Here is a 23,132-nt window from a genome sequence, read left to right as displayed (position 1 = left end):
GACTGGCATTCTAACCCACGGCGGCGCGAACAAATCAGCTTCGCTGGCCAGTGCTCGAAAACAGCCTAGCAAGCCTAGTGTTAAACTGCATCACACATCATCGTGCACCACAACTGTTGTTGTTGTTGTTGTTAGCCTTTCAAAAGATGGCACACGCCCACACTGCGGGATCGGCCAAGAATCGCGAGGCAGAGATAGCTATTCACCTCACGGTACTCAGTAAAGGAAAAAGAAAAGAACGCGGGAAAGCAACACCGCTGGATTCTACCTTAAGAAGGGCATGAACTGAAAAGGCATCAGAGAGAAAATATTGCAACTCTTATCAAGGAAGCACAACTGCAGCGTGCTGTGCATTGCATATCATCATCTTCATCAACTTCCCTCTGCGGCGCGAAGACACAGAATTCTCCGTCTTGATCATCGTCATTAGCGCTCATAGAATTCTGCTTTCGTACGTGTATAGAATTTATGCACAAATTATGTGCCTTTTTCTATTGATAACGTTAAGTATGTGCGGGCTAAAGCAGCTGACTCTCTTGTAGAACAATATGATAATTTTACTCTAGCGTCTGTGTTACAATCATGTCTCTGCCCCATGACGGCTGTCACGTCAATGCTTTGACAATGTTGCCCTAAATCCTAATGCCAGAAAAATGACAAATATGCTCCTCTTTTTATTGTGTCCACCCAATATCGTCATTGCAGAGACACAGTGACATGATGGAGTATTCCATTCTGAAGTTGAGCCACCTGGCTACGTCTCTGTTCTAGCATGCCGGCGGAATGGCAAAGGCATTTAAGTCACTCTACTGTTCTGTTCTGACCTTAACTGAGACTGCTACTAGCTACATCTAGATAAACAAACCATGACCATTAATGATTTCTACCATTCTCCCGGGTCTTCCATTGACGTGCTGCACTCTGTCCAGATTTATGCACCACCATTTTATGGATGCGCTCGGTACGATATTTATGAGCGATTTTAATGCCCGTGGTGTGGACTGGCCACCACTTTCACTCTCATGTTCTGGACGTCAGTCTTGCAGTGGTACTGATTTCATCACCATCACTTTGTTCTTCGGCTTGACTCAGTTGATGAAGGTGCGAGACCGATAGCCCTTCTCGTTCATATTTACGAAAACACTTATCTTGCTGACATTGGTTGTAACATAAGAGTGAGGCAGTTAAGTAACGTTTGTTGTTTTTGTTATTTTATTATATATACCTCAAGGGCCCTTGAGGGCTTTACATGAGGGGTTGCTGGGCTAGTTGGATATGCATGTTACACTTCAAGAAATAGGGCGCTACAAAACACATCACACGAGACAGGACAGCGATACAGGAGCCAACTTTCAACGGTTTATTCGGAGAACGAGGCACATGCGTTTATACAACGCAGAACCACCTGCATTCACTTCTTTAGGTGCTTATCAGAAGCCGCTACATAACGAACTGCACCAGCGTGTGGGCACAGAAAAGTATTTGAAGACTTCTTTGATTATTAAACTGTTTTAGACTCTTTTACGTGCCCTGTACGTAAACCGCGTTTCATGTTCACGACATCCCCAGATTATAATCATGCTGATGACTTATTCATTAACGGACACTTTGGGGGATGCTTTTGAGGAGTTTGTTGTTGTCATGCTAGGCTCGATGTCGGCGCTTTCGTAAGCTACTTTGAAAATATTATAAAATTAACCATAGACTAAGAAAAGAAACAGAAAATTCTTAGCATAAATAGAAAAATTTGCGCCTTTCTCGTCGTGTCAGCTGGCTTAGACACAGCAGATCTTCAAACGATCGGGAAATGCTCATTCGATTCAGACTTGCAAAGAAAGAGTGACTGCAGAAATTTAAGTCATTCAAAAAGACTTGTTTTTCTCGCGTAAAGCTACCAGCTTAATTAAGAAACAATCCACGCAGCTTTGAAGCTCTGTCCTGCCCAGCGGTAATTAACCCCCAATTTTAGGCAAAGAGCTCAAATGCGTTAGGTAGAAGAAATATCACATATCTCTGAATGTTCAAGGTTGAATTCGTTCAGAGTAAGTGAGAGGTTATTTTATTATTGCTTTTCAATGCCTGCGCTGGTACCTATATGAACTGTTTTGGTTATTGCAGTTAACTGCTTTTCTTTAGATATTTCAAAGCGCGATAGCTTCCTACGTCAAAACACACATAAAGCCCTCGGTATAACAAATTTTTTTCAATTTAGAGTTGAACAAGCAGCTTTGGGCAGCGTACAGTCACAGTGTAATTAAAGGCTGCGCGCACCTTCTCTCGTTAAGGTTTTATTATTCGCACTTCACATTTTCCTAACTTTTTGGTGCTGTGAAGGTTTTGACAATATTGCTTCGTTTTATTCACTCTTCACGAGAATACGAGTGCGTCGAAGGCGCATTTTCCGGCGTACTACCGCCAGTTGATGTTTTCTTTTATCTTTAAAAAAAACGAAGTCTGTTTTCTTTCAATTACCACGAGCTTCAAGGAAAACGCTGCCGACTGCTTTAGGTTTTCCTAAAGAACAGTTGCGTTTTTCAGCTTTGTGACTCGGTGTGCTCATACTACATATTAAATCAAAACTGCAAGAAAATGTAAAAATGTTCAAAAACATCAAATAAAGAGGGCAGTAGCATGTACTACTGCGCATAACACTCGCCTTGTCATTCGAGCCATAAGGTGTCAAAACTGCAAAGTAGACCATGTACCAGCAGATCCGAAGTGCTCGGCAAGCAAGGGTCTCGTCTAGCACTCACAGCGCTTCTCGCTCTAACCTGACAACCGCAGCTATTGATGCAGCCCGAAACGTAGTCACCACAGCCGTATAGCGAGCAGTAAGTCTGCGACAGTGCACAGGTGAGCGTGATTCCTGTTTGCAATGCCACACAGGTATGTTGTGTGCTTTAACTGCCTCAGCAGCTCAACCACTCATCATGATAGGCCCTACTTCTTGCAACACACAAGTTTCTCGCAAGGACCACCATCCTGCAAAGGGAGCGCACGGGCCCTGCTATTGCGGGTACTAACCCATGCAACGTTGCTGACGTGCACACACAGCGCGGCCCAGCGCAGTAACAAATAACGTCCGTTTTTCACAGGTGACCACCAGTTAAATCCAGCCCGCGGGAACATGCAGGCCGATCACAATCTCTTTGAGCTTTTCATTGAGGGTATGGATGGTATACAGCGTAGCCAAACCCAGATGATTGCTGCTGTTCTAGCCATAAGCGCTAGTGAGAACCTGTTCATTAGTCTTTTTCAACCTCTTCTGGAACGTTGCAATGGCGGTCACTACAGCCAAGTATAAACCTGTAGCGAGTTTGCGTGTGGATCCCGCAGTGGAACTGCCCTTATTCAGCTGGCAAAAAGGCATAGTTTCTGCTTCGCTAACTCCCCGTCAAGATGGTGGGGAAGGGAGGGAGGGGTTAGCATGCCCTTTCTGCAATATATTAGTTCTAACCCTTGCACTGCCAGGATATGTAACCTACCAGTAACCTACTACACCGCATCCGTTGTGCACAGTGAGCGGACAAGACGGCGGAGTGTGACATGGAATCATTAACAAAGGTAATGCCGTGGTGCTCGTGTCTCTGCAAGTCCCACGTGTAGAATTAAACAGCAGGCGTTGATGTACAACGCGCCAAGGCTGTTGGTGTTGTCGTCAATATGTCTAGCCGTGTAGCAGTGCTTGCGTCAGTTTATATATATACGACCTTCACTCCGCAACAACGTCGAAGTCCTTCAGAAGGCACACCTCGGCCCCCTTGTTGTTAATGACCGCAGCGGTGGCCTAGTAGTTTGAGCATCCGCCCCGCATGCGGGGGGAGCGAGGTTCGATCTCCAGTGCCGCCAGGTACCCACCGGTGATACAAAGGGTACAAGCTTTCCCCTGGCCTAGTGCTCGCTTCATCTGAGCTGAAATGCTTGCAGAGTGGGCCATTGACCCCACCTTGAGAAAACAAAGACGACAATATTGCGCACCACCTAGGGATGGAGCGCATTTGACAGATTCTCTGAGGTCATGAATGACAGTTTACCATTTTTCACTCAAGAGAAAATTATAAAAGAGCTGTATCTTACTGGCGCTCACCTATGGTGCAGAAACGTGGGGGCATACTAAAAGGGTGCAACTTAAAGGGGTCCTTAAAGGGGTTCAGATGAAGTTGTGGTATGCTTGGGATGTTAAAGCATGCCGCTTCACTAATATTATCCAGCAAGAACTTTTTTTAACACCCATTTGTAGAAGCTGAGTTATCTCTTGTCAAAATGTGAATTTCAGCGTCTTCGCGCCTCTCTCCTTTCATCAATTTTTGCACGCTGGAAGGTTGGCCTTACTCCTTCACTGGCTCCACATCCGGGAGCGGAGCTTCCTGACTCGCTGGCGCTCGCGGCTTATTGGCCGTGGTCACGGTAGCTGCCTGACGTCTCAAATAATACAATCAATAGCCATCTCTAAACTTGTATACGCATGTGCGAGCCACGGAGGAGGGTGCGAACATGAAAAAGTCGCCGGTAAGGGCTTGCCAACTTTCGAGCGTGATTGTGGGTCATCTACTGCGTGTAGAAGTGCATTATTTAGCTCAGTGTTCACGAGAACAGAATGCCGGGATTTAGCCATTTGATGTGCTCTCCTTGCAATGTGTTTCAGAGCCCCTTTAAGTTAAGGGCAGCGCAGCGAGCTATGGAGCGAAAAATTATAGGTTTAACTTTAAGATGTATCAAGAATGCAGATCGGGTAATAGAGAAAATACGAATTAAGGATATCATAGTCGATATCAAGCGGAAAATATGGGCTTGGGCAGGGTCTGTAATGCGAAGGCAAGATAACCGATGGTCCTTAAGAGTAACCGAGTGGATTCCAAGAGAAGGCAAGCCTAGCAGGGGGTGTAAGAAAGTCAGGTGGGTGGATGAGAATAATATGTTCGCGGAGATAGGGTGGCCGCATCTTGCACAGGACAGGGTTAAGGACAGATATGAGAGAGGCTTTTGTCATGCACTGGGCGTTGTCAGGCTGATGTTGATGATGGTGATGATGAGAAAACGAAAACACCTTGTGCAAGAGCGCTATTTGGCCCAAGATTCCCTTGCGCCACAAAAATTCACAATCGTGATCAACTTTATTGTTATTGGCGGCGATTTCAACCCGCGCCGTACTGAATGAAGTCGAGGAAAAACATGCGTTACGATTCAAACCTCAAGCGCGCAATAAATAAGACACACTTCACTCTCCACAACGACCCCATCTTATTTACTGTGGCAGTCAGAACTCTGTCCGGCTGCACCACGATTGACCTTACGTGGGCAAATGATCCCCATGTTCCCGCTTGTGATGTGCGTCTGGATACGTGGCGGAGTGATAATGTCCCTATCTCTATTACGCTTCGTAACCACAGGGTAACGAGGTCAAAACGTAGGGGACGCATTCGGGAAACAAAACGAGTTGAGCGTGGGAGACCCTGGGGCACTCAGAGACCAGGATAAAGGTTTGGCTCTCCTTATACAGGTGATGCATGAGGCAAAGTTTATGGTTTATGGGGCTTAATAATGTCCCAAAGCGACTCCAGAAAGAGCTCCGGAAATTTCGACCATCTGGGGTTCTTTATCGTGCAGTTACATCGCACAGTACACGGCCCTCTAGCATTTCGCCTTCATAGAAATTCCGCCGCCACGATCGGGATCGAACCCGCGCCTTTCGGCCAGCAGCCGAGCGTCATAACCCCTGAGCCACACCGGCGGCTCCCACGAGGCCAAGTGTTTCCTGAAGAAGAAAATGGTTGTTCCAGCTGTGCTCTATTTCCCTGCATTAGTTCGCAGATCGATAAAGTTTCACTGGGTTGTTTATAACAATTCAACCCTAAAGCAACGTCTTACCGCGGCATCCGCTCAGGCGAATTACTGACATGCCTCGATTTTTCTCTGCACATACTGTAAGCTTATCTCATTCTTAGCACTTTACAAAAATATCTGCGCTAAAAACCACAAAGACATGAATCAGCAGACTCGTTGGGCTCATGGCAAGTGAGGGTTCCTCCCCATGAAAGCGTTTACGAGGTGTTTCAGTGGCGATGTAAAGTATATTTTCCTTACTCGTCTTTTCTTACCTTTCGCGAAAGCATGAACTATTTCTCCGTCGAATACTAAAAATAGACCCGGAACCGCTCAGTGCAACGCTGAAAAATAGACTCGCGTAAAGATCGTCAGATCTAAGCTTATTTCTCTTGTTGGTTTATTTCATGCTACGCACCCTTAGGGCATGCCACGTTTACCACGTTCCGGCTCTAGTGCCCCACACCACAGCAGCCTGTTTTTCCGGACTTAGCTGTAGCACGCCTGGGAGAACAAAAACAAAGCGGCCATTCTTTACCATATCTCCTTGACTTTTCGTTCTCTGTACCCACGAAGCATGAAAAGTAGGCGCGAAACAACGTTCTGCTCTCGGTATAAGTCGAAACATGCGGTGGGAAGCAGTCGCTGTGAAGCCGACGTTGCTGCGTGACGCTGACCCGCAAGAACAAGTTCCGAGCAAAGTCTTGTAGAACAGATGAGACCCTGCGGGAGAAAACACGAGGGGTGGACGAGGAGGAAACTAGAAAGACAACTTGACAAGACGCGACAAGAAGGAGCAAACAGCTCTGCTGCGCCTCTTACGTGCACAGCTCCTGTTTTGTGCCAGAATGTCTCGAGTATTTTTTTGGAGGAAGTTAAAGAACAACAAGAAGGAAGAAAAACGAACACACGGCAAAGCATTTGTGCTTTGCGATAAAAGAAGAAACGCGACCTGGAGGCATGCTTTAGCGATGTGTTGTATGTCTCGTATCTGATGCCGGTGTTGAGTCGCTTCCAACATTTTCCCGGAATGCTTCCTCTTTTGAAGGCCGCTGAAAGGACGGCGATAAACTGATGCTGTTGGAAGCTATCGGTGCGTGCAAAAGAGCGCAGCTCACTTGTTTTTCTCTTTTTTTCCCCCGAATAGTGCGCTGTTTTGAGAGGATACGTGCAACTGTTGGCATCCGGCAGGTGCCTTGGGGCTTTTTGAATGAACATCTGGATTCTTGTGCTCTTCGGCCGCATATAGTGGAACGGCACGTGAGTGTTTACTCACTATTTTTCTTGTTCAAGAAATAGAATGCGACTTTTTACACTTTCGCTTTATAATGGTTTTTTTATGTCGCGCTTTTTTAGGTCTTTAATCACTGTAATACGCTACTTTGGTAACATTTTAACGTAGATGAAAACATTTTATGGAAGGAAAGACTCTAAGCGGCGCAGCTTCGGAGTACTTTTTTGTTTTTCCGGAAAGGAGTTTATAACCTTCCTCAAACTTATAAACAAAAGAGAAATGCGGCAACATATAGTGAAGTATTGTATCCTGTTTTCTCTGTGCCTACACTGCGCAAATACTTTCCTGGGATTGCAGTATAAACAAAAAAATGAGCTAACTTAATAAGAATAGATCAGAACTAAAGCATTGCTAAATGAGAGGCTTAGGTACATTTTAATCTATAAAGCCAGTAGCTATTTTTTTTCTCGAATTAGAACCTATCATTTTTCACAAAATTTTTACTTGCTTCATAGGCTATTCATGCGAACGTGTAAATCTACCTGCTTTAGCAGCAAAGAATAGCGACAAAGACTCGATCACAGGGCATTAAAGGCTTTTCTTTGATTTCATTTGGCGATTCCTCTTATATGTTCTGGCATTCCATTTATACTGTTAAAAGTAAAAACGGTTCTGGTTACAGTCAAGTTAAACATACATTTTCTAGAGTGTGTTAAGACGCAGTTATGCTAGGTTCCTGCCCCGACGCCACGTACAGTATCCTAACGACCAAGGTTAGTCTCTCAGACAACGAGCAATTCTTCGTATTCTGCTCAGCGTTAAAATACCAGGCACGAAGGAAAATATATTCTCGCACCATATCTAATTAGTAGTTGCCTTGATTAAGCGACCGAGTTGAGTGCAAAATAACTTCGCCAGTCTTCATTCATCTTAGATACGGGCAAGAAACCGTAGCGATAAATAAGATTACAAACAAAACCCCTAGCAAGGCTATATTTATCAATAACTAGATTAAAAAGAATTACCCGCTCGAGTGAACCGGCCGAACTTTCGAAATGTGATGCGGAGGCGGACTTGAGTTCCCGATCACTCTAGGAACCGAAAGAGAAAAAATGGTATAAATTCCGGAGAAAAGGAAGCCGAGAGGGAAGCTGAAGTGCTTTTTATTCATCGTGGGAAGGAACTTGGCGGCCAAAGCGATCAATAAATAACAGCGTGACTTAACTTGAAACGAGAGGCGGCAAAGTGGAGTCGATATTTCAGCCGTCTCGGTGTCACCTTCAAAGCAAACAGAAACGGAATCTTAGCACCGTAGTTGTTCTTGCAAGGAAGAGAATAGAGGAGCGTATATAGGCTCCAGCGACGTGTACGGAGCACTACGCACTCCGTCTTCCTTTTTTTTTTTCACTAGCTCTCCTTTTATCTCTCTTTCTATTGCGCTCTATCTGCGCCTTAGTCGCAATTCGACAAGTGGGCTTTTTAGACAGAACGAAGCTGTGGCCCCGCCTCGAGCTGTTCTTTTGTCTAACAGCGTCCTTCGCCGAGCATTCGACGAGTGGCAGAGCCTGAAAACAGACGAACTGACCGTACACGCTGCAGCAAGAGAAGGCCAGTCTGAAGAAGGTTCCCAGTCACTCACTGTCTCCGACTCTGAGACAAACACAGAGAAAAAAAATGGGAAGAAAAGGGGAAGCGTCAAGTTTAAGAGAGCCCCCCCACCACCACCTCTCCACGTTCCCGTATTGCGTGCGATCCAGAAAGAGTACGGTAGAGAGTGGGTCGGGGGAGGTCATCAGATCGATTAGCAACGGAAACGCGCTTGCAGACGAAACCGGGCGGCTGGGCTGTCCGTCGTGTCCACAGTGCTTTCCGACGCTTCCCGGGCTCTTCCGAGGCGCGCAATCTTCACGCTTGTATCTCCTCGAGTTGTCGTCGACAGACAGCTTGACACGGCTGGCTGGGTATCGCACTCGCAACGCCAGTCTCTCCGTGCGCCGGATCTCTGGTCTCCGGAGGCACACAGCGGCGTTAAAAGGAGGAGCCCAGGCGGTCGACAAGGTTGGAATGGGAGGGGGGGAATCTAGAAGGATAGGAAAGGACGAATCTTTTCCGGTAGCTCTGAGGACACTCCTCACGGAAGCTAGCGAGCCTAACCGAGGAGCCGAGAATCGCAAGCGGTCCTTCCTTCGCGGTGTTTGCTCTAGGCGTATCCTATCGGCTCCTTTGGTTGCGCGTGTCAGACCAACTCCGCGTCTAACAGGATCACTCGGTTGGCCTAAGCAGCGGCGCAAAAAAAAAGTGCCGTCAGTGCTCCCTGTTGGTCGATGCCGGTTGCTCAAGCTCAGAGCACCAGAAACGGGCCAGAATTCGTGCAAGAACAAAATCGTGAGCCTAGCGCCCGCTTGAGAGGACGTCCTGCTTCTGACCGGAAGCCGCGATGAGTACAGTTGTTGCTTCTCGCGATAGCGCTTGTGCCAAACAAACACTCAAGCCGATACAGATGGGTCACGGGCTTTTCATCAGCGCCGTTCGTTGTTGCTTGTTATTATTTTCTTGTTTTTTTTTTTCGCTTTGAGACGATCTGCTGCTCACCGAAGCCTGTCCCCTTGTTGTCGAGCGAACAGCGAAAGAAGACGTTCCCGATGACTTCCCGCGCTTGGTCCCCCGGTGCTGCCTTTTCATTTTGCCGAGTGCGGCTTCGTCGCCGTGGTTGTACTTAGGTCACACAGTTGGTTTTGTTTGGCGTTTGTTGCTGCTGCGACAACCCGATGGTTGATTCTTGTTGTGCGTGTCCAAGTGCGTACTGGAAGCCCGTTTTTCCGGTTTGCTCAGCACTGGTGTCGCTTGCTGAGACGGCGAAAAAAAAAAGAAGTCCAGTGAACACGTACCTAGAATGAACGTTGCTGAAAATTGTCTTGGTTTTTATTTTTCTATACGGAAGCATGTTTCCTTTTTTTTCAATACATGCGGTTGTTGATTTCCAGAATCTAGAAAATAAGGCCGCGATGACAACGGACATTCAACCTGTAGAAGGTTTCGTGTCAAACTATAGTACAATGTAAGGAGAGCTTTGTTAACGCAGCACGCTTCTTGGCGTATGCTTTATTCCTAAATACCAAGAGGAGCTCTCCTGCCCTGTTTCGTGAAAGAATTTATAATACGTCGCTCACATTTAGATCAGGATGACTAGTAGCCCTGTTAGCAATTACTTGTGTGAACGCGAACTGCCTAAACGGCAGAATAGAGATACATACTTTACATAATACAAACATCAGACATTCACTACCAGTGAGGGTTTGAAGCTCTTAGACGAGAAAGCTTTCTCTAGTTCGTGCACGTAGAGGCCCTCACCAAGGTATTCAAAAAGCGCGCCAAGGCGCCAAGACTACGTAGAAAACGCAAGCGGATAAAATGTGCCGAGGCACTTGAACCAGAGTGACTATGTTTTCTGTGGTATGAAGGCCAGTCTTTGGACAACCCTTCATTGCTCATTTGCATTGCTCACTAATTCTACGCACATGTATACCTGCCTCGCTGCTCCAAAATGTTCACAGCAGTATTAACTAGGCTGTGACTGTAAGGAGTAAAGGGCCCTTTTTGTAACGTTTCGGTTCGTTTATCCTTTTTCGGATTCTATGTGATTGGTGCCGTTTGCCTCGCCTAAATTCAGCGGGAAGCCTCGACCAATGGCTGAGAATGAAAAGAAATGCTAGGATATACGACCCCTGGAGCTGAAAGTAATTGCCGGGGGCAAGTTGTGTTGTTGTATAAGTGGTATCTAGACAAAAAAATGGGTCAGAGGTTGGTGAAAGATTGATCAAAAATAAGTGTACAGCCTCAGTAAGTACTCTTCAGGGCACTGGTTGTCCTTTCCAGACATGAAATTGGGCTTTTACTGGAAACTAGAAGCTCTAAATCCCCAAAACAGGAAGACTCTTGTCCTCCCCGCTTTGGACTTTTCGCGCTTCCAGGGCACCGAAATACCTGACTTTCCTGCCAAAAAAAAATTTACCCTCAGACTTCAATACATTTTACTAAGGCATTTGAATCGTAACTAGCAATTTACTCCTCTCGCATGCGTTATGCAACTTCTGAAACGTTACTCTCAAGAATCCTCCTCATCGCACTGTCTTCGGCCACTGCCGTCAGTCAGTGGTCTTCCGGCGGGACTGGAGGCAACTGGGAGTTGTGCGGCAATTTACAGTGATCCGAAATAACGAAGCTAGCAAGGCTATACTCGACTATAGCTTTTCTTGACAATGACGGGAAGGTTGCAAAGGTGAGGCGCCCCCAACTGTGTAATTTCGCCCGATAATTGGGCCGCACGAAGGTGCGCCTTTTCCTTTAGCGAGTTGTTGTTAGCGTGGCAATTTCTTTTTGTCGATGGTGCAACTTGGGTCATGTCTGGAATCTTCTTGTAACCGGACTAGCTTAGAATATTCGTTTTATTCCAGAAAAATATTTTCTCATCACTTTATAACCTTTAAATTTAGCAGTTTTGTTAGAAATTGTCCTCAAATAACGAGTATTTGCAATATACGACGCTTTAAAACAAAACTAAAAGCTGCAAATTGGGACTACATTTCAGTGCGCAGGAAAAGAGTGCGTGGTTCGGCACAGTAGTGCCAGTTTTATTGCCAGAAGAAGTGGTCATGGAGTATAGCGTTCTTTATGAACACTTTAATTCTACTGGTGGTACATGTAAAGAGCTGGAACGAAGCCGCTAAGCTTGCACGTTTCACCAAAAATTTTGGGCGGAAAGCGACTGTATTTTGCAAGGATATAACTAACCTGCCGGCCAGGCGTACCTCCTGAGTTTTAAATACTACCGGGGGGAAAAGTACCCACGCCGCGCGAAATGCCATCTAGGCGCATAAGGGCCATGCCATCCAAGCATCATCACATTTTACTACCACAGATGAGAGCACGCGATTCTGAATTCAGCCGTTAAGAGAAGCTGACAACACTCATGAGGTTATTATAAATCCAGTAACATGCATAGCTTTTACGGATGTGTTGGTCATAGAAAAAGGCGGAAGAACGGCAAGTACTAGCAGGATACGCACTGAGTTAATCGCACATAGGGAAAACGTCTCGGACTCTCCGCACTTTCTAGTAATGGAGCTTTATGCGCTCCGTGATGCGCTCAGGCTATAATAACGTGATATCTCAATAAGAAGCCCATATTTACACGGAATGCTTAGTGGTCATAAAAGTACAAAATACCAGACATCACTGTGGAGTTATATGCTCTCAATAGGAACATAATGAAGCGAACCAAGATGCACTGGACACAAGATGCGTAGAGCGTTCACCAGAGGAGAGCAGATGCCACCACCCTCCCCTAGCTTTATCGGTATGGCTGATAGCCCTGGCTGTGCCATCTGCGGGTATGACGAGGCTATACCCTGCATATTTGTGAGTGCCCTTCCTATAGCGCCGGAAGGCAGTCGCTCTGCCTTGCGCTGGAGGGTCTAGATCCACGCCCACTGACAGAAATGAAGGTTGTCGGCCACTGGCCGCGGCCCCACCCTGCCTTTCCTCCTCCTCATGCTCCTCCCTCTCCTCCTCCTCCCCTAGCTTGTTGGTGTTGTTCTTAGCCTTTCAAAGATGGGATACACCCACACTGAGGGATCGGACAAGAAACGGGAGACAGAGGTTGCTATTCACCTTGCTCCTTTGTGATCTCCTTCCAGCTTTTACCATCTCGTCGTCCTCTTTAGAAAGAAGAACACGTGCCCCTATTCCCCCGAGCACTTCCTTCCTAATATCTTAACGAGATTAGAGGATGTGCTGTTAGAAGGAATGGGCTTGTGGCAGCCCTTACCCGTGGGCAACGTGTCGATGGTGCTATCGAGAAGATAGAGTTGTCGGCAGATGATCAAAATGTTTGCCGCCAGCCGCTGTCATGGACCTTCGGCGCCTTCTGTGGATGTGTCCAGGATGAATGGCTTTAAGAACTAGACGATCACAGGAAGTGGGACTTAAGCTACAAGGAACGAAGACCTTCCCCGGTAGTTGACGGACACTACTAAGGAACGGAGCTTGCTCAATTTCTGGCTGAAAATAGCATCCACGACATTGTACAGCATACTGACAGCCTCATCTTGAGTGACGTAGCCTGTGCTCGAAATAAACAAAAGGATATTCCCCCCACCCCGCAGTTGTGGTCCTGAAACACCGTCTACTAAAAGAGATATTGATTTCGGCTACTGCTTGCTCTTTCTGGATGTTTCTAACGTGACAGCATTAATGGTTCGATTCTGCAGAATATCCGGCGTCGTCGGCGTTTTGAGAGCATAATTTCCGGAGAAGCAACCTAGGTGGGCTACGTTTAAGTCATTCATGTGACCTTGTGGCGTCATCGCAACCTGCCAATCTGATCGTGAGCAAACTGATCACCGTAGCAGGTGGCACTTAAAGTAATCACTGCTCGCGAGAGATTGCTCGGGAAGAGCAGCCTAGGTCGCAGAATCCTCATCGGTGGCAGCACCTCCCATCGCAGGGCATTGGTGCGTCGCTTAACCGCACCCTGCAGTGCTGCGACAGTGGTGGCATGAGGACTCCCAGGGATCTATGAACATAAACGGGAAAATGACCAATTCGGCATATACGGGCATTAACTTACTAACGCTATCGCGTTATACCCTTAAGGCGGAGCTTAAGTGTCCCCTCCAATTTTCGTTTCCTTTAGTACATGGGCCTTCTTACCAATAATACCAATGTAGAGCCTTTGTCTAGAATAAAGAGCCCAAAGGGTCTCATTTAAAGCTATATATATATATATATATATATATATATATATATATATATATATATATATATATATATATATATATATATATATATATATATACTGGAACACATGTGACACCTGTTGAATTCCAAACTTTCAGAGAGCTGAAGGAGGCCCGTCTACGGTATTGTACCATGGTACCGCTTGCTGTACTATAGCAACAAACGACACGCAAATGAGGCAACTGTATTGCTAACCAGAAACACAGATATATCAGCGCGGGGCGAGAGAATACGAGAGATATTGGTTAACACTCCTAAACGTGAGTCTTTACGCCTTAGATGCAAATTAACCTCCGCTAGTACTGAGCTACCTCCGGCTAAGATCTGCTCATTTTGCTGTTCGTGTTTCAAATGCCTTGTTCGCATTTCATTTGTTTCTGACAGTCATTTGTTCCGTAATTTTTTTTTTCTGTGTGGTCGCTAAACTTTCAACATCAACTGACTTTGAGCACTGGCAATAGATAATGAACTATACAACATGATCATTAGGCAAAGCCGTTAGGGTCTTTATTTCTCAGAAAGGTCGTACCCGAAATCCACTCGCATACCCAACCCAATTTTCATACCACTGTTGTCGTATAGTGATGAGGTGTTTCTACTGCCTCCCAAAAGCACGAGCTCTAACTTTCTTTTGTGTCTTTTATGCGCAGTTGCCGCTGATTCAGGGTGGTCCTCGGAGCAGGAGGGCCCCCGCTTCCAGGAGGAGCCTCCGGGTCTGGTCGAGTTCACCAACGCCAAGGAGGCCGCGGTGCCGTGCCAGGCGGTGGGCCGACCCAGCCCGTCTGTGCGCTGGATCAAGCTGCCCGACGGAGTGGCAGCCGCCGAAGTGCCCGGCCTGCGCTACGTGCGTCCAGACGGGTCGCTCGTCTTCCCCAAGTTCGCTCCCAAGGACTTCCGCCAGGACGTGCACGCCACGCTGTACCGGTGCGTCGCCACCAACAACGTCGGCTCCGTGGCCAGCCGAGACGTGAAAGTCAGGGCCGGTGAGTGTCCGACCTTCCAAGCGCGGAATCAACGCAGTAGGCTTCGAGGTGTTTCTTTGTATGCCTTTTGCTCCGCTCGTTTGGTTGCTTCAGGTGGTAAGAACACGGCACATTTGAAACATGAAACAGAGTAAGTGAGAGCAAATAAAGAGCTGCTTTAAAAGCAACAGCACGAGCAAAGACGCAGCTAGCGAAAACTGGCTTTAAATTGGTAACTCCGTTTGCTTAATAAATGCAGCTTTAGAACACCGGTTGCAAAAATTGAAACCACGCATATCTCTTAAACAATTTGGTTGTTAAAATCAGGCTTGAATGCCCTGAGGCAATAAACAGCGCTTGAAAAAAAAGTGCAACCAATCTTTGGCATCGATGAGCACTCCTTTAAAATTAAAAAAATATCCGTCTCTCTCTTCCAGCTGCTTTTACAGCGACAGCTGCTAACTGCTCACCTGCCACCGCTCAGTACGTTTAGCTTCCACCGACCATGTGTAGTTCTTTCCAGAGATCACGGTTCCACTCTGTGCATGCAGCCAGTGCCTCGCGACTTGAGTAACGTTCGTAGCCTTTGGATGGAACGCCGGTCTTAGAATTGGCAGAAACCTGGAACGCACGAAGAAGGGGATGGTTAATGAAGGGTGATAAAGGCGATTAAAAAAATACAGATGACATTTACGCTCGCGTTTTGCTTATTTTCGCGGCTGATTCAGCCAAATGTAACCACAGGCAGTTTTCATTCAGGAAAAAGTGAAAACTCTGTTTGTAGGTTACATCACGCCCTGTTACATGTAGTCTGATGCAGCTCCTGTAAAAAACTTTCAGCTGTTTAGTCTCAGTTGGCAAAAAAAATATTGCGAGTAGTTTGAGTCTTAACTAAGGCATGGACTGAGAATCAACAGTCCCAAGATAAAGCTGTCTGTGCTTACGCTGGATCTTCAGGCGTGTGCTTTTTATGGGGAAGGAGCAAGTGCTAGGCAGGGCACGTTGTTGCCTCTTGTGTACGCGAGAATTAAATTGCTGGTTATTTTACTGTAACTCAAAAGGAGCGCAGAAACATGAAAGTGCAAGCGAGCGTTAAGAAAATGGAAGTTAAAAAGATTATGGGTTCAGAATGCGCGTTCTTGCGTAGGAATGAGAAAACAAAAATGATTCACGGCAACTCTCAGCGGCTTTGGCTGGCTCACCAGTCCTTTTTTTTTTGTGGTGACGACACTAGTTATTCCAATTACGCCAATCAGAAAGGCACACTAATATTCGGTGGTGATGAAACCAAATAAGCATTCGGCTCTCACTGATCAAAATAAACCGTTAAATTAATCTCACGCGGAAAAATTCAACCGGTCACCTGCACTTACAATCTGCTCTTTGGCCTCACTACGCCACGCTTCGTTTTTCTGACCGCAAGTATTGGTGCCAGAAATGCGAAAAAGAATCAGCGTACTTTATTATTCATTTACATTGCAACACAGGCCACTGCACAGGGTATCGATTAGGAGAAGGAGATGGGCCAAAAAGTAATAGAAATAAAGAAACAGTACTAACGAATGCAGCAAAACGCCAAATTTCGGAAATAAGTATTCACATCTTTTCGAGAACAAACACTGCACAGCACGAGTGTTAAGTCAATATTGATGGTCCTGAGCACACACAGGTATCCACGCAGACTATTGTACAATGTAAATTCGATGACATCCGTGCAAATCGTGCTCTTTACGACAAAGCTTTTTCAGTGGATAGATAATCACCTGCGAGCAGTTCTATGTACGTTCATTAAGGTTAGTTTGAGGTATGTAAGTAGACCTCAATGGGGAAGGCCAGCACTCTCTGACAGCATTGCTGCGTGACCTGGAAAGATACGAGTAGCCAAAGGCCACTTTTTATTTCATTCATTTATTGATTTGTTGATATTTCAGTATATTTAGTGCTGGTTACTCTGCTACAAGTTATAAAAGTCTGACTCAAAGATAACGGCTGCTGTATCAGATAAAAAACACTCTCTGCTGCAGTAATAATGCGGGTATTTAGCTATCAGCATTTGAAAATAAAACACACACACACACACACACACACACACACACACACACACACACACACACACACACACACACACACACACACACACACACACACACACACACACACACACACACACACACACACACACACACACACACACACACACACACACACACACACACACACACACACACACACACACACACACACACACACACACACACACACACACACACACACACGCACACGCACACGAACATATAGCCGCCGCGGTGTCTGAGTGGTTATGACACTCGGCTGCCGGCCCAAATACGCGGGTTCGATCCGGGCCGCGGCGGTAGAATTTCGATGGAGGCGAAATTCTAGACGCCCATGTACTGTGCGATGTCAGTGCACTTTAAAGAACCCCAGGTGGTCGAAATTTCCGGAGCCCTTCACTGCGGCGTTTCTTATAGCCTAATTCGCTTTGGGACGTTAAACCCCAATAAACAAAACTAAACCTACACACACACACACGCGCGCGTACGCACGCACCAACACGCACACACACACCAGCGCTACGTTTTTAGGCTTTGAATTTGCGTCCTTATTATAGATTGAGGCTAGCAGACAATGGCGCTATGGTTCAAATCTCAGATATCAGTGAAATCAAGCCAGGCTCTGCTGGATGCGCTAGTCATATCACTCCTTTTTTTTTTGAGGCCAGGGTGGAGGGGGAGGAAGAGGAGGAGGGGGATCCAATCAGTATTTAATTACACGGTTACCTGTTAACTTTATCAACAAGGCACACAAAACAGTGCACGCATTCAAAAGGAATGGTTGCTGTCCTTTTTTCTTAATCACGTGGAGCAGGGACCACACTGTTAGCTGGACCTGCTGCAGAATAGACGGCTCACTGGACGCCTCATGGCAATTGTACGAACATACGAAGGTTCCACGAAACTCACCGCACAATGGTTCATCTTTCGCTAGAGCGTAGAAACACTGGAAAGCGTATAATGAATACGTGTTTTTCTGCGGTCCGGCTTGATTGCCGTAGTGTGAAAGAGAGAGAGAGAGAGAAACATAGGCAATAAAATTTATTCTAGCGAAGGTGACAGCGCGCCTCCATGATGGTGGACAATGCAGACTGCACGATGTTCGATGTTGTTTTTCGTACTTAGTCCACAGTGTCGATCTCACAATTCTAGGAGTAGTGTGAAAAGTTTTCAGCATACTATCGATATAGTTTGAAATTGGCACAAAATGAGCGAGAACGGACGCGTGGCGAAACAAATTTAGGCAGAAGCTGTCATTTGAACTCAGCAATATCCTGTTTAGAAGTAAAAGAGTTGACTTCCTGCTTCCAAACCTGCCAGCAGTGACAAAAAATTGTTTCCATTTCGATGTTTTTCCAATTTCGCTCCTTATGTTAAATATTAGCGTCTGCAGGAGCCCATCACTTCAGGCTCATTTCTTGGTAGCTGTGGTGCGAAGTCTTGAAATCGCTTGTGTCCCACATAAAGCATTGCTTTTGGCAATGTTCGCTTGCATTAAAACTAGTATAAAGCAGATTCGCTGAGGGTGCCGAAATTTAAAGAAAATTTTTCTTGTATTTCACTCGGAAACGAAATCATACTAGCAACGCACCGCTGTGGCCGCTCTTGTATAAAAGGTAGAATATTATGTAAGTTGGAACTGAATGTGACGGCTGCCTAAAAAGGCGGGCCTCAGAGAGAAAGAAAAATTAAACATGAACGAATACCATATGAGAAAAACAGTGCTTAGGTCAGCTTGTTGGGCACAAATGGTAACGCTTGAAGAATACGAAAGAGAGGATAAAAAACAAGCGAAAAAAAATCGGGCGCGAACAAAGTGGTCTGCACAAGCTTGCCCTTAGTCAGGGAAGGAACGACGGCCCGATGTGGGCGGAAATGATCGTTTTCGTTGCGGTGGGCTCCAGAGATGTGGGGGGGGGGGGGGGGGGAGAGAGAGGACACGAGGAAGAGGGCAACGTGCGGCGGCCCAATGATGCCGTAGCCGGCCAGGCCTGACGAGGCCTTCACGACGCTGTCAACTCCAGCAGCGGCGGCAATCGGATTACATCACCGTAGATATACAGTCCGCGCAGCGTGGAGGCTAAGGCGGCCCGGACCCGATATTGCTCGAAGAGTGCTCTGCGTCCAGGACACGCTGGGGCTAGCCGCCTTGTTTTCCCTGTTCTCGATTGGTTCGTGGAAGAGATGTTGTTATACGGCCAACGCCAACGTCACGTGGTAAAAACAAAAACATTGTTGTTCTGAACGCCGGGGAAGGACGGCGGGGAATGGCACTGCGTGGGAAGAGGTACTTAACCTCCAAAAGCGCCACGTGGCGTTTTATTATTATTTTCATTTATTTATTTTATGATACAGATACTGTGAGCCAATACAGGCTCATACAGGAGTGGGTCACAAGGCAAACAGTGCAAAGTAAAATAACAGCACGTTGTAGTGGAGCGTTCCGCATTAATTTCGACCACGCGCAGTTTTTTAATGTGCATTCACACCACACAGTACACGAGTATTATTGCATTGCGCCTCTGTCGGAATGCTGCCGCCACGTCTGGGATTCGCTCTCAAGAATTCGGCCTTAGGGAGCTGAACGCCATATTCACTAAGCCATCGTGGTGTGTGGTAGAGAAGGAACAACAGAAGGCCATAATTTTAGAGCACAGTTTTAGCATGGGTGGACTCCTCCAGGGAACTTTACTTTGATTAGCAGCATTATGTTGTGAACAGTTCTCTTGAACGGATTTCCTTCCGGGTAAGAGTTATGGGTTCCGGTGCCTCGGACGCTTGACTTGAACATTTATCTGTTTTATCCAGAAGACTACCAAACAGCCAATACCCTCCACCTAGATGCAGTGGACTACACTTGGCTTTTCCTCTTCAGCATGAATGAAAGAACGTATGTTTTTCCCCCTCAAAGTGCGATGAAGTTATCCCTATATTGGTCTCGGCTTTCAGGAATTAGCTTTCATTTCCTCTCCGAGGCGGCCACTGGCTGCTGATGCTGGTAGGTGTGATGTAAGGTACGCAAAACTGATTCATGACCTCCATTAGACACAAATCGTGCAATTGCATGGCGCTGTCACCTCATTTTTGCATTTTATATCCGGTTCGCCATCACAACCAACAACGCCCGAGAACTAACTTCGCTGTGAAAATGTTTGCGGTCCCGAAACGCCGCTGTTAAAGCTGTCGCCTCGGGTCCCGTAATCGATCAGGAGACGGGTGTTCCTGTCAACACTGCAGCGCTGTAGCTGAATGAATGCGTCCCCTGATCATTACGTAGGCAGGGCGCATTGTTTTTCCACAGATAAGGGGCGTAAAAGTGAATGACGTTTACTGGCGGCAATCAGTTCAGTTTTCAAACCATGTTGTCAAAACTCATTTCCAATGTTTACCCTCTTTTATCTTAATCTGTGACACCAAGAGCACTCGAAGCTCCTTAATTAAACACTGGACGTGACCAGAATAGCGCACTATTGCATGGAAAAGTAACACATTATGATGATTTTTAAAGCCGAGGGAAGCTTTAGAGAAAAGAGCCATGACGCAAAATATTTCCCTCTACACAAGGTGGGGTCAACGGCCCATTTCACAAGCATTTCACCGAAGATAAGAAGAGCACCAGGTTGTGTCCGAACCCACGGACAGGGAGAGAGAGAGAGTAGACACCACGGCCGCTGGTGTCTGCTCCGTGGTGTCTACTCCTTGCGTCCGTGGTGTGTGCTCTCCCTCTGTCCGTGTGTTTTATGTGCGCTAGAAAGATGACACATTGTCTTACAAACCACCAACTATACACAAGGTGTGCAAGCTTAGTGAAAGCTTGTGCCAATTGTCTCAGCGGTGGGTACACGGCGGAAATGGGGATCAAACCTCGCACCTTCGATCATGCGATGCTCAAACCGCTAGGCACCGCTGCGGTTATGGAAAAGTAACCACACGTGCATAAAACGCTGCAAATATAATTACGATTCCAAAACAAAAAAATGCCACTCATTACCTTTACTGCACGTCACCTAGTATTCAATGTCAAAAGCTTTTCTAACATACGCCAAAACCCACATTTTTTTCAACAGAATTCTTTTTCTTTGCCTTTTTTATTGAAAGATGGGTAAATCTTCTTTTCTTGCATTTTCTTAACGTGCGTGAAGCTTGTGCACACTGCATACTTGCTTCCTTCTTCACAAATATTTCGGAAACTATGAGTCCGATCTTATGACTACTCCTTTCTGCGAAGCGTCTAAAAGTGCAAGCAGCTTCGCCCTTCGGCCAAAAAAGCATAAATTCATGCTTGTTAGAAGAGAAAAGCCAGTGAATTCCCGTTTCTACAAGAAATTTGCCACGATCCCTTCGAGCCCAGAGCCTCCACTGCGTATGAACTGACCGTGAAGACTCATGCACAGCAAGAGAGCTTGCCCCCTGTCGAGGTGTACGCTTGGATTGGTTTGGATCGGTTCGGTGCTTCTTCAGTGCCGTCGCAGGATAGCGGAGCCGCCTGCAGCGGACGTGGAGTACCCAGAAGCCTTCATGCATGTGCGACGGCTATTCAGTCCCTGAAAAGGATCTTGACGAAAAAAGATTGCTTCCAGTCAGCTACGCTCGGTGTCGCCCCTTTATTCGCAAAAACGGGACCTCGTCACAAGCACGCCACCCGGACTCCGCCGGAGGCCTTTCGTCTACATTCACCGCTTCACTGTTGCTGAATTTCTTCTTTCTAAGAAATGCACTGTGTGCATAAGATTCGCCCTCAAAGAAAACAGTTCGCTTTCACGTCGAGCCTGTCAAAATGATCTATACACGCGAAAGAAAATTTGCTCTGTGCGTTCATTGTGCTGATGCGCAGATATCCCCGTGGTTATCTGCAGACAGCGAGTAGAGGAAACGCTGTTGTGAGATTTGATATGTTTATTGCTCGAATTCAGGTGGTTGACAGGATTTAAGCAATGAAAATGCACATGTTGATTTGTTTTGCGTAATACAGATTTCGCATGAGATAGATTTGGCCACAAAATGTCTTTCATCTCCGCAACCACGCTGTTTCGAGTATGAACGAAGAGCCTTACGTAACAACACTTCCTTCCGACCTAACGTTCGGGCCGGTGTTCTCAAAAAACTAGCCGCAATGCAGAGTTATGCAGCCAGTTTCAGAGGATTCATGGATCTATCCTTTCAGAGCGTCAAACGAAGCTTGCTATATGGTTTGCACAACCTGATGTTGTACCCTGCCGACTGGATATATATGGTGTTATGCAACTTCTTTGTGCAGCTAGAGCCGCGCTGCTAGTGCGGCTCGGCTTCTCTCCAGAGAGCAACAACTGATCTAGGCATGTTTTGTGTTTGTTGATTTGTGTTGTTTTTTGTGTGTAGCCTGCCACCAGAATTTGTTATGGGTTGGTAATCAGGCGCACGGGAACGTAACAGCTGGGATCCATCGGATATCGATGTGTAAGCGCACTGTAGATAACTCTGGGCGCTAAGGCTTTCTTACATTCCGGTCAAGCAAGCCATCGCCATAGGCCGGGCTGCCAGTGTCATGAGCCTCCGGCACATGAACGTTTGAGTGCAGATGCGCCGTGCGGGGGCCAAGGACCTGCGTGTCCTAAACTCCCCTGTTTCAAATAAAGTTTTCACCACCACCACTCCGTGATGGTTCGGCGCATATGACGCGTCAGGGGTGAAGACAATGCCGCAGGTTCATTATCTGGCTGCCACTTTGGCAGTGCAATGATAACAGGAGATAATAAGCAATGAAGCAATGGTGAGAGGGAAATGAATATCGGGTTTTGAAGACAGAAAATGGCGCCGTAATTGTCTCACATATGTCAGTGGACACAACGCCACTTAGACAACGGTGGCGTTGATGTACACCGGGACCGGGCCGTTAGAGAAGGGAGGAAGGTGGGAATAAAAGAACAAATAGAGAAAGAGTTGCTGTAGTGGAGGTCTCCGGAAAAATTTCAACCACCTGGGGATCTTTAACGTGCACCGACATCGCACAGCACACGGGCGCCTTTAGCGTTTCGCCTCCATCGAAACGCGGCCGCCGGGGTCGGGATCGAACCTGGGTACTCCGGCTCAGTAGCCGAGCGCCCTAACCACTAAGCCACCACGGCGGGTCAATTCCGGTGTCTGAAAACGCACACGCGCGCGTATCTCATTACCTGGGCTTGGCTCGCGGTTCGAATGTACGTAGTTTTGCCGCTAACCCAGAGAAAGAGCTCCATAAAGAGAGAGTGCAGAAAGAAAAGGCAA

The 23,132-nt window shown here is 46.7% G+C and overlaps 1 protein-coding gene across 1 annotated transcript in view; it reads left to right on the top strand.

Annotated features, from left to right (window-relative positions):
- The window catches only part of LOC144128612 (cell adhesion molecule Dscam1-like), a 452,661-nt gene that overhangs the window by 106,447 nt on the left and 323,082 nt on the right, over nucleotides 1-23,132 (top strand). The window contains 1 exon segment of the mRNA XM_077662147.1: nucleotides 14,506-14,838. Coding sequence (XP_077518273.1) covers nucleotides 14,506-14,838 — 333 coding nt within the window.

Source organism: Amblyomma americanum, chromosome 4 (assembly GCF_052857255.1).
Source record: "Amblyomma americanum isolate KBUSLIRL-KWMA chromosome 4, ASM5285725v1, whole genome shotgun sequence".
Classification (NCBI taxonomy): Eukaryota; Metazoa; Arthropoda; class Arachnida; order Ixodida; family Ixodidae; genus Amblyomma; species Amblyomma americanum.
This window is presented reverse-complemented; position numbering and strand designations above follow the sequence as displayed.